This window comes from Dendrobates tinctorius, unplaced genomic scaffold (genome assembly GCF_039654945.1).
Source record: "Dendrobates tinctorius isolate UK_male_01 unplaced genomic scaffold, ASM3965494v1 ptg000003l, whole genome shotgun sequence".
NCBI lineage: Eukaryota > Metazoa > Chordata > Amphibia > Anura > Dendrobatidae > Dendrobates > Dendrobates tinctorius.
In genome coordinates this window covers 36,343,549-36,356,508 of record NW_027361671.1, presented here as the reverse complement: position 1 = coordinate 36,356,508, position 12,960 = coordinate 36,343,549, and the positions used below count along the sequence as shown (strand labels likewise).

The 12,960-nt window shown below is 42.6% G+C and overlaps 1 protein-coding gene across 5 annotated transcripts in view; it reads right to left on the bottom strand.

Moving 5' to 3' along the window:
* The window catches only part of PAM (peptidylglycine alpha-amidating monooxygenase), a 250,259-nt gene that overhangs the window by 13,893 nt on the left and 223,406 nt on the right, over positions 1–12,960 (bottom strand). For all 5 annotated transcript variants that reach the window (XM_073545548.1, XM_073545723.1, XM_073545901.1 and 2 more), the window contains 4 exons: positions 12,032–12,148; positions 6,872–6,944; positions 3,881–4,085; positions 2,697–2,897 (listed from right to left, as the gene is read on the bottom strand). In XM_073545548.1, coding sequence (XP_073401649.1) covers positions 2,697–2,897; positions 3,881–4,085; positions 6,872–6,944; positions 12,032–12,148 — 596 coding nt within the window. The remainder of the gene's footprint in view (positions 1–2,696; positions 2,898–3,880; positions 4,086–6,871; positions 6,945–12,031; positions 12,149–12,960) is intronic.

Genomic DNA, 12,960 nt, shown 5'->3' with positions numbered 1-12,960 from the left:
ATACATTCTTGATACACCCAGTATTCGTAACCAGCTGTCACAGGTCAGATGTATTGACCGAAACGTTTAATGCCTTTGACTGCAAATAAAATCCTTCATTTATTCTCAAGTTGAGTGCCAAAAATGTACGTTATTATTGGTGTTGACACTAGAGTCATACAATTTTGTGCTGACTTTCTGGAATTGGTCTTGAAGGATAATTATTTTATGTTCGAGGATACCTTTTACATTCAGCAGCAAGGCACCGCAATTGGCTCGAATGCGCGCCACTGTACGTAATTGCCTATATGGCAGCGTTTGAGGAGGATTTTGTATACACTCACCCCCTCTTCATCAAGCACTCAATAACGTGGCGGAGTATATAGATGACATATTTGGCATTTGGGACGGCCCCTTGGATTCACTTGCACAATTCGATAGGCACATCAACAACATTTGGTCTGAACTTAAATTTGCATTGCAGTATAGCAAGGAATGGATCAACTTTCTTGATACAATGATCAGCATGGACAGGGACGGGACTCTCTCCGTAGACTTGTTTACAAAACCCACGGATAGGAATAGCCTTCTACATTACAGGAGTTGCCACCCACCGGCCATTAAAAATTAAATTCCTAAATCCCAGTTCAAGAGGGTGGACAGGATAGTATCAGATACCAACATCAAGGAGTGGCGGAGATGGCTAACAAGTTTTCAGATAGGGATTGTCCACAAGAGGTACTCACAAGGGCCAAACAGGACAATGCACCCATCAGGGTCCATAATGATAATAAGAGGATTCCCTTTGTCAGCACCTATCACCCCTTTTCCAATATGATACAATCCACCATCAGGAGACACTGGAATATTCTGACAAAAAGCTACCCGGGAATTCCGGAATTTCAGTTACAATTTCTCCCCTGTTTCCGCAGAGTTAGAAATCTTAAAGGGAATCTGTCACCCCATTTTTCGACTATGAGCTGCCGGCACTGACATCATGGGCTTATCGACAGCATTCTGTAATGCTGTAGATAAGCCCCCGATGTAACCTGAAAGAGAAGAAAAAGGAGTTAGATTATACTCACCGGGGGCGGTCCGGTCGTGGTCCAATGGGTGTTGCGGTCCGGCGCCTCCCATCTTCTAACTGTGACGTCCTCTTCTTTACTGCCGGACCTCTCCATTGCAAATTTCTTGCATATTATACCAGATGCACTGTTTATTCTTCTCTCTGCACATACAGCCCCTCTGGGTCCAGGTAACTGCCCACACTTTTCTTTAATATCACACAGTTGGAACTTCACCTTTTTAAAGATACTTTATTCCCCACAGCGTTTACCCCGGATACCAGATTATTTACCCAATAGATGCCTTCAGTCGAAAAACAGCTCACAAAACATCTAGTTATCTATTGCTTGCAGTTTTTCATTCACTCTTGAACTACTCCGATCTGGAAAATAGCATATATCTACAGTATATCCTTTTCACAGTTTCCATCTTTATGCTCTTTCGCAACCATGACAATATTCTTATCATCCCGTAGTACGACATAGATGGATTCTCCTTTGGATTTCTCGTTCACATTGAGCACGCTTGGATAGAGAAACTCTCTAGCCCTGACTCATCTCTTCGACTCTCATTGGCGAATCGCAGTGTATTGTATTTTCATGTGTCATACATTGTCACGATGTTTGCATATTATGACATTGTTCTCATTTTATGTTTTTTACTTTATGTGTATTCTAGATTCCACTAAAAGGAAAATTCTGAAGGTCCTGTGACGGACCGAAAATGTTTAATTTTATTTTTGTCTGGATGCAAAATAAAAAGGAACTAAGATTTTCCGCATATTGAGTGCCAAGTCTTTTTAATACATATCTCAGATATATACTCAGGGGGTTGACTAGACCAGGGTTCCTCAACTCCAGTCCTCAAGGCCCACCAACAGATCATGTTTTCAGGATTTCCTTAAGGGGGTTTTACACTAAGCGATATCGCTAGCAATATCGCTAAAACGTCACTGGTTTTGTGACGTTATAGCGATATTGCTAGCGATATCGCTATGTGTGATACTTACCTCCGACTGCTCCCCCGCTGCTCATCGCTGATCGCGCGAGAATGTCCGGCTCCATTTCTCGTTGGGCGCTTCCTGCTGAGACTTCCTGCTGTGACGACGAGCGACGCTGGACGCGGGCGGGAGGACGCAGGATCGCTGTGTGTGAATGGTAAGTATCGTGCGCTGCGTCGCTGCTGCATCGCTGCTGCATCGCTGTGAGATCTTTCTGTATGAAAGCTCACTAGCGATCATTTAGCGATGCACCAGCGATCCTGACCGGGTCGGATCGCTGGTTGGATCGCTGGTGCATCGCTAAATGTAAAAGGGCCTTTAGTATTGCTCGGGTGATAATTGCATCACCTGTGCAATACAAAGGAAATCCTGAAAACATGATCTGCTGGTGGGCCTTGAGGACTGGAGTTGGGGAACCCTGGACTAGACCACTACTACAGCTCAACAGCTGCCTGATTTATTCATATGCATGTGTTACACAGATATGCCTTTTTAGTCATGGGAGATTGGGGATGATTAATTTTATGTTCAGCAATCACCCAATGCATATGGCTACTCTTATATTTATTCACATTTTTGTTTTTTCATATTTTCTATATATATCAGTAAATATTTTATTAGAATATTTTTAATTACACTACTAATTTCTTACCTGAAATATAAGAGATGGCAAACACCTCTGAACCAAATTCTCGGTGTTTAATCTCTTTGACAAAGTGTCCCGTTTCTGCTTGGAAACACTGAATCCGTCCGTTCTCTCGGTCAGCCACACACAGCTGCCCTTGATCCGGGATCATGGCCAGGCTATGTGGAATACGGAATTCACCAGGTTGAGCGACTCTAAAAGATGGTTCTGAAAAAAAAAAAAGATTCACTGCATCAAGTCCTCCAAAAGTAGCAAAAAAAAATTCCAAACACTCGACAAATAGTCAGAGACTAGCTTAATGGGAGCCTGTCACCATGAAAATGCAGACCAATCTGCACACACCATGTAAGGCTAGTTTCACACTAGCGTTTATGAGCGCAGCGACGGCCTGCGCACGGCCGCCGCAAAGCCCCGCCCCCTGCCGCGCCTCCGCCGGTAGCTCCGCCTACCGGCGCATGACGCTGCGTGCGCCCTGCGTCCCCTATCTTTATCACTGGGGGCGCAGGCCGTGCGCAGTATGCGTTTGGCGGCGCATGCGTCCTTTTGACGGTGCGCCGGCGCAACCAAACTGCAGCAGGTTGCGTTTGGCGCAGGTTGGCGCACCGTCAAAAGGACGCATGCGCTGCCAAACGCATACTGCGCACGGCCTGCGCCCCCAGTAATAAAGATAGGGGGCGCAGGGCGCACGCAGCGTCATGCGCCGGTAGGCGGAGCTACCGGCGGAGGCGCGGCAGGGAGCGGGGCTTAGCGGCGGCCGTGCGCAGGCCGTCGCTGCGCTCATAAACGCTAGTGTGAAACTAGCCTTATACAGCAGGGGGAGCTGAGCAGATTGATATACAGTTTTGTAAGTAAAGTTTCAGTATAACCTGTGTTTTCATCATTTAATCCTCGGCTCTTTCTAGCACTTTCAGTCCAGTGGGAGGTGCGATCAGTGACTGACAACTTCCTCTCTATGCACATTTATACAAAGTCATTCATAGGACCGCCCACTGGACTGAAGATCCCAGAAAGGGCAGAGGACTAAATGATGAAAACACAGGTTATACTGACTCTTTTTTCACAAAACTCTTGATCCATCTACTCAGCTCCACCTGCTATATAACATGATGCCTGCAGATTGGACTGCATTTTCATGGTGACAGGTTTCCTTAAAAAAAACTGTAATAGCCTGCAGCACTTCGGAAACTTACCTCCTCCCCACTCCATGATAAACATCCCATGGGGTGAATACTGTATAATTCTACTGTTGCAATAACCATCAGATACAAAGAAGTTTCCAGTTATGGGATCCACGGCGACATCAGTTGGCTGACAGAAATGTCTTTTGTCACTGCCAGGTTGGAAAGCTTCTCCCAGGGTCAAAAGAACAGTGCCTTGTGGGCCAAGCTTGAAAACCTTTAGTGAAAAGAAATAATGTAATGTGTCTTAGCTGTTGTTTGGTAAATAAAGAGAATGTTTGGAATAATTCATGTATTTGACAGCAGGGTCAGACTGGAGCACTGGGACACCATTCGATTCTCCTGTTGGCCCCAGGTCCTCGGCAAGCCCCTGAGCAGGACGTAGAAGGGGCCCGCTGAATTCAACTGAATGTGTGTCCAAGGATGCACATTCAGTTGAATTGTATTCCGGTGCAGAAAGTCTGCATGAGGGGGCCTCATAAAAGCATAGGCGAAACACGCTCCAGGCCTGACAGCAGGCGAGCACTCTACATTATACACTATGTACAGAGCTCCTGTGTATCTTATTACTGGTGATCCCTGTATTATCTGTACATTATAAGCTATATACAGAGCTCCTGTGTATAATGTCACCAGTGACACTATATACAGAGCTCCTGTGTACGATACTGGTGGTCCCTGTATTAACTGTACACTGACACTATATACAGAGCTCCTGTGTATAATGTCTCTGGTGGTAATAACAGTGTTGCTCGTATTGTGATTTTTATTAATGATCAGTATTGTAATATTCGGTCATTACGTGGTAATATGTGGTCCTGTCAAGGTGTTCAGTATTTATTGCTGTATGTGGTATTATTTGGTCACTATGTGGTCTGCTCATGGTGTGGCGGTGTTTGTCCCTTGTATATGGTATTATTCAGTCACTATGTGGTCTGGTCATGATGTGGTGGTATTTCTCCCTTGTACAGTATGTTGTATTATTCAGTCACTACGTGGTGGTAATATGAAGTCCAGTCATGGTGTGGTGGCATTTCTCCATTGTATGTGGTATTATTCAGTCACTATGTGGCCTGGTTACGGTCTGGCGGTATTTCTCCCTTGTATGTGGAATTATTTGGTTACTATAAGCTGGTAATATCTGGTCTGGACACAGAGTGGCAGTATTTCTCTTCTGTACAATATGTGGCATTATTCTGTCATTATGTAATGGTAATATGTAGTCCCAGTCATGGTGTGGCAGTATTTTCCCCTTGTATGTGGTATTATTGGTATAGTGGCTTGTGTTGTGTATGGCGGTCATTTGTTCTCTCTGATATTAATTAGAAGATTCTTTATTTCCATTAGTTATTAAACACTTGGAACAAGATGAACAAGATGCACTTACAGGTGTTCTCCGGTCAAATAAGTAATCACCTCTTCCCAGGATAAGTGATAACTTATTGATTGGTGGGGTTCTGACTGCTGGAACCCAGCCGATCGGCAGAATATGGATCTTTTATCCTACATTAGACTGGAGCGACATGTGTAACTTGACCATTGATTCATTCATTCATTCATTCCCTCAGTGTCTGCGAGCGCTCTGCTTGTTTTTTTTGGAAGCCCCAAAAAGAATGTATGGAGATGTGGTCAGACATCACACCTGCTGCTCAATTTTAAAATGGGGATACTTTATACAGTATAATGGGTCCCACAAAGTCCTCCATACTGTATAATGGGCCCCACATTGTCCTCCATACAGTATAATGGGCTCCATATAGTCCTTAATACAGTATAATGGTCCCCACATAGTACAATATATAATATAATGGGCCCCATATAGTTCTCCATACAGGAGAATAGGCTCATATAGTCCTCCATGCAGTATAAGCTCCACATAATCCTCCAAACAGTATAATGGGCCTCACATAGTAATTCACACAGAATGATGAGCTCCACATAGTACAGTACTCCATAGAGAATAATGGCCCCACAAAAGCCTCCATATAGTGAGATGTGTGTGGCGGCGCCGCGGGCAAAATATAATTATCCAGATTTGGCCCCCAGGCCAGAGTCTGATATGTTGGTCTATGGTAACAGACTACAAACAAGCCCTGTGTAGCCTGACCATGACGTCATAATTTCTCCCATGTGTCTCCTTTTTCTTGCTAACACTTATTTGGCTATCACATATTTCCTAATCTTTGTAATTTATGCTTTATATTAACAGAGCCCATAAAAGGAATTTTCCAAACCTTGGTTGCCTGTACAGAGTTGTCTATTTACAGCAATTGTGTCCATTGATGAAAAAAATTACTTGACTCATGACTGGAAACTCCTATGAGCAAGTAGCCAATGTAACAAAAGATTTCCTACTGGCCCTTCATTTTTGAATTGTTCTCTCCTTAAATACCATTGTACAAATGTTTTTGGCAGGTGTAAAAAATGCTTTCAAAAATAGGAACTCGACAGGGAGGTTGTTCCAAACATTTTGGAGAACTAACCACAGATCTTCTGTGGATGTAGCCTTGTGCCAATCCTTCTGACTCTTCATGTAATCCCAGACAGACTTGATGATGTTGAGATCAGAACTGTTTGGGTTCAGTGTATGCAAGTGTACCCAGAAGAATTGATGCTGTATTTCATCACACCAAATATTCATTTGATTTAGATTTCTCTTTTGTTCATTCACTTTGCATTTTGTTAACTCGTAGAAGATAAACTATTAATATGTCTGTTTTTTAAAGCATTTTTCCACACCTGGTTAAAACCTTTGCACAGTACTTTATATGGAAGATCCAAATGCTGGGCAAACAAAAATATACGGTAACCTTTTGCTACTTAACTGGTCTCATTGCCCTTTAAACAGGACTTGTATCGATTACAAACATATGTAATATCCTGTTCCGAATGTCCTTCTTGTAGACAATGCTCCAAATATTGCTACAACCCCTTATGGAGAATATAAGACAATGTACAAATGCTAAATACAGAGAGCTTTGTTTGTAAGAAAGACTGCTGTACCTGGTGAAGAGCAACATCAGTGACCCAATAGTTGCCATCTCCATCAACTGTTAACCCATGAGGCAAATAAAATCTAAAATACAAAAGGCCAAAATAATGTTATACATAAAGAAGTCTAAAAAACATTTATTGCTAATGACAGATACAGTGTTTGAGTAGAATTTACTATATTTCAAAGTAGTAAGACATTTTAAATAAAGGAAATTCATTCCCTACAGAACTAGAGATTGCATGTGGAAATTGTGGAAACCACCGAGCTGCTAGTTTAGAGACAGAACAGTTCTCAGAATTTGTCCTGTATCGAAGAAAGAAATAGTCACAAAAGAAGAACAAGAAAGGATGACTGAGTAATGAAAAGAGTGACGATAGAGATGACAGTCTGCATGAATGCACAAATACATATAATGCCTACCAGTACTAGTCCTTTCCATTACATTTCTGTCTGCAGACTTCACAGTCTCTATCAGACAGTGACATGCAAAAGTTGGGGCAAAATTACTGTTATTGTGAACAGTGAAGACGAAATGAAATCTAAAAGGCCTAAAGTTAAAGATGACTTTTGTATTGTAGACAAAAAATATTTTTATCTTTTACATTTTACAAATTACAAAAAAGAAAATGGTCAGATAAAAAAGTTTGTGCACCCTGCATTGTTAGTACCCAACGTTGGGCAGCACGGTGGCTCATGGTCAGCACTGTTGCTTTGCAGCGCTGGGGTCTTGAGTTTGAATCCCACCAAGGACAACATTTGCAAGGAGTTTGTATGTTCTCCCCGTGTTTCCTCTATTGTTAGTACCTAGTAGCACCCCCCCTTTTGAAAGTATCACAACTTGTAAATGCATTTTATAGTCAGACAAAAGTCTTTCAATTCTTGAAGGATTTTCATCCATTCTACCTTGGAGAATTTGTGCAGTTCTGTGAGATTCCTGGGTCATCTTGCAAGCATGGTCGGTGGGTCAGTCGATGGGTCAGTGGTCAACGCTAATAGGAAGTCAGCAATTCAGCTACATAGAGGCAATCTGCTCACCACCTCTATGTAGCTGAGCCGATCGAGTTGATGTGTCATCTGGAACTTTAAGCCTTTTAGAGCTCATTTCATCTTCCACTTGCTTAACTGTTCACAATAACAGTAATTTTACCAGGGGTGCACAAACTTTTACATGCCACTGTATTAAGAACTGGAATCTTTTTGTCTCTGATTCAGTTTTCTCCAGAATTCTAGCATAAAGCTCTTTGACGTGTGTAAAACTGTTGAAACTTTTAGCATTTTTACACCAGTTCCAGCGAACTTCGCCAACTTTAAGAAAAGTGGGCAGAGCTTGATCTGGAGCAATGCGTGTGAAGGAAATATATAATAATTGTAAGGAAAACTATAATATCAGTAAAACAGCTAGTTAAGGCTGCATCCACCTGTCTACATAAAGGCGATAACATCTGCCTACTCTTATTGTAGAAACTATTGTAGCACCGTGACTCCTAGACCCTTAGCTTCAAAGGAGCTAGCAGACTGTTTATAGCAGAATATTTCCTATTGACTGTGTAAAGAGAAGTGGGGGATACAAAGCATATTTGAAATGCCACAACTTAGCCCATTGTACAGTCACAATCAGCAACTTTTAAATGGGCCAATCTGGGTCATCCTGGAAATATGAGCCTAAGGTCAGGACTATAAAAACCTGGGTGGCAAAAAAGAAAGTTGTTCACATGTAGGGCTGCTTGTGATCCATAATTCATTTTCTCCTTCCCCCAAGGAAACAGAAGGACAATAGGTATTTCGGTTATTTCTCCCTTTTTATTTTATAACTGTTTTGCATACTTTTGTGTTGTTTTATTTTTATCTTGTTTGTTATATATTTTATTGTAAGCACTGTATATTTATATTAAAGCTTAAAATATTAATACTTTGATCCTTTCGCTAGAGGATCCATAGCCTTTCAGAGAATGTGTGATGTTTTGATTGTCTGACATTAGCATATTTTGAGGACTCATTACCCCGTGCGTTTGATGAATGGTGGCATCACGTTAAGCAGTGTGTGCGGACTGTGTCGGGGTGTGATTTCTGTTCACTTTATAGCCGAGAACAGAGGCTGAGTGTTGGTTTGAGTGAGAGGCGATAAATTAACCCTTGCAGGCAAAGCCCACGTCACGTGCTGAGAAGCAAGTATGTGACAGCTTGATTGACAAATTCATAGTAATTTATGCCACAAATGTCTAGTAAATATTATTAACTAAATGTGGTTGCACTTGCCAACTGAAAGATGCACCAAATTTATTAAGAGGTGCTTATCTCTTAGAAATTTAAATGGCAGTTAATCTTTCATAAACCAATAGTACCCATAGAAATAAGCAACTTTGTAATATATCTCAACAGATAAATTTCTCATCCTGGATTAATCTTTCAGTCTCAATTCATAGGTAAATTGTATATTCAGTGAGGATAGATCTTCTCATTAATGGGATAGGAGAGAATAGTTAGTGCTTTTAAAATTTTATGGCTATGGGAGAGTGAGAAACTAAAAGACACAGAGGCATTCTGCTGCAAGTTCTCCTGAAACATCCGTTTCAGTTCTCCATACAACTATTAGCACCAACTGTCACCTATCTCATTCCCTATCTAATGGGAAAATCTGAATTCAAAATTTGGACAATGATTGATCAGTCCAGGAGGAGAAAAAAAAACTGATTTCTTTGAGAAGATATATTTCAACATATAACAATATAATATTATGATATAACAATGGTTCCAATCTAATGAAGATTAAAAACAGCGTCGGACTGGAGCACCTTGGGCCCACCAAAGAAAATTATTCTTGGGGCCCACTATGTAGCTACATAGAAATAAATACAAGACCATCAACTGTATGGTAAAACACGCTAATATCAGGGTATAATATAAGGTAGTACACGTCTTATTTATGTAGCTGGGGTAGAATCATAGAGGGGTAGCCCCCTCATAGAATATAATGTAGCCCCCCCTCATAAAATATAATGCAGCCTCCTCTCATAGAATATAATGCAGCACCCCACAAAATATAATGCAACCCACTCATAAGGTATAACGCAGTCCCCACCATAGAATATAATGTAGCAACCTCATAGGGTATAATGCAGCCCCTCTCATATAGTATAATGCAGCCCCACCACAATATAATGCAGCCCCCCCCCATAGAATATACTGTAGCCCCCTCATAGGGCATAATGCTGCCCCCCTCATATAGTATGATGTAGCCCCCCAGAATATAATTTAGTCCCCCTGAGAGAATAATGCAGCCCCCCATAGAGTATACTGTAGTCCCCTCATATAGTATGATGTAGCCCCCCAGAATATAATGTAGTATACAAAGAGAACAATGCAGCCCCACCACAGAATATAATGCAGCCCCCCAGAGAGTATACTGTAGCCCCCTCATATAGTATGATGTAGCCCCCAGAATATAATGTAGTCCCCTGAGAATGCAGTCACCCAACAGAATATAATGTAGCCCCCTCATAAAGTATAATTGTCCTCATCACTACCTCCATAATTGCCTTCTCCCCACCACCCCTATCATTCTCCCCCACCACCATCATTGTCCATCACCTCCATCATTGCCTCCCCCCTCCACCATCATTGCCCATTTCATCACCTCCCCCACCACCATCATTGCCCATTTCAATCACCTCCATCATTGCCTCCCCCACCACCATCATTGCCTCCCCCCACCATCGGTGCACACTTCGCAGGGCAGGGACTAAAGTAGGAGGCAGGAGCTGGGGACCACCAGAGGATTCTCCGGTGTCCCGGTGCCTCAGTCCGACCCTGATTAAAAAACGTAATAATTTAGAGGGATTCTGAATCCAAAGTGCCAGACAGTTGTTACTTGTAGGTAAACGGGGTTGTAGGTAAAACAATCCTGAAGGAAATAAACAGTTGCTTACGTCTAGAGTTGAAATATGCGCCCAATTTATTCCAAAAGTTAAAGCCAAGAGTTTTTATATTTAAGCGCTGGAGTCTAAATTCCCTGCCGCTTGTGTTATATTTACCAGCATCTGTCTTCAGCTGTTCCCTGCACCACTCCAGTCCCTCGAGCCATCTTCTGACTGACCGGAGGTCAGAGGCAACAGTCACAAGCTCTCAATGTAAGTCTATGAAAGCCTTGTTCTGGCCTCGTTATAGCTCCCTTAGATTTTCATTGAATAGTGACTTCTGACACTCCCAGGAAACACTGGAGCCATCCGGCAGGTCACAAAATGCTGGTGACCAATCAGAACCGCACCAATAACAGATGAAGATGGTGGCTCGTAAGTATCAGACCAAGAGCAGGGAACATAGAATAGTTACACCACTCCAACACTGCAATAAAAAAAACGCTGAAGTGGTGCTTTATAGCAATTATTGGGATGAGACCCTCATCCAGTGTACATTTCCACAAGCAATACCCTGATGAAATTGATGCATTTATACAAGAAAACAAAGGGCTCCTCTGCTCTACAGAGTGAAGGAAAGACGGTGATGTTAGGCTAGTTTCACACTAGCGTTTTTGAGCGCAGCGACGGCCTGCGCACGGCCACCGCTAAGCCCCGCCCCCTGCCGCGCCTCCGCCGGTAGCTCCGCCTACCGGCACATGACGCTGCATGCGCCATGCGTCCCCTATCTTTATCACTGGGGGTGCAGGCCGTGCACAGTATGCGTTTGGCGGCGCATGCGTCCTTTTGACGGTGCGCCAACCTGTGCCAAACGCAACCTGCTGCAGTTTGGTTGCGCCGGCGCACCGTCAAAAAGGCACATGCGCCGCCAAACGCATACTGCGCATGGCCTACGCCCCCAGTGATAAAGCTAGGGGACGCAGGGCGCATGCAGCGTCATGCGCCGGTAGGCGGAGCTACCGGCAGAGGCGCGGCAGGGGGTGGGGCTTAGCGGCGGCCGTGCGCAGGCTGTCGCTGCGCTCAAAAACGCTAGTGTGAAATTAGCCTTAGAGGTAAGAAATCAGCCTACAAAAGGTGATAGAACACACTCTGGGACACGATTAATGGTCCTGACTATGAACGGCATGAATCTATTCTCCAACAGTTTGTCAATTGGGAGTTGACCTCTTGAACAAACCAATTTTTCACCAGCAAATGGATGAAGTTTTATATAAGGCTGTAAATATTATACAGGACAGGTCATAACTGACTTACAAGTTCTTGCCGGCTGATTTCAGAATGGCCGAGGTGTTTGGATTGACCACGAGTATGGTACTTTCTTCAATAGGTCCAATACCCCTTTGTTGATACACAAACTTCCCATCAAAAGAGCTGCAACCAAAATAATAACGAGAGTTACACAACTGGAAGACATTCAATGTGTAAAATAGGAACCTGCAAATTGGACTATGTGTAGAAAAAAAAACAAGTAGTAAAGGGCCATCAAGATCTCCCTACAATCCTGCAGTGAAAATCAACAGGAATGCCTCATACAAGGTGGGAAAAATCGTTCCTACTCCAAATACGGCAAACAGAAGATCAACGATCAATCTCCAGGAATCTAGTTTATATAACTCGTGATAGTATATCTTTCAAGAAAGCCATCAAATCATCAAATGACATTCACCAAGTTTACATTAATAGTAGAAAGGGTTCACCCTTTTCCCTCTTCTAACAGGAGCTCATCACACTGACACTTGTAATAATGACTGCTACTGCTGCAGTTCTACATTTATACACTAGAGGGTGCAAACGTCAAAATCATAAGTGAAGACCATACAGGAAAGATATATATCTTTGTACCATGTTAGCCAGTAGATAGAAGAATATTCAGAATTGAGAGCCCTCAGTGGTTGATACCTTTTAATGGCTAACCGAAAAGATGGTAACACATTGCAAGCTTTCGAGACTACTCGGGTCTCTTCATCAGGCAAAGACTAATACAACATCTGAAGAATCACATATTTATACACAAAACAGCACAGAAATAACTCAATAGATAAGACAAGTGATGTGAATAGTCATTGTGGGAGAGAGATAAGCATAAATATTGGAGCAGTTCATAGATAAGCACTGTGAAGGTTTTATTGAAGTGAAGACAAGACACTTTATCAAATATCGATATCAAACACACAAAAAATGGG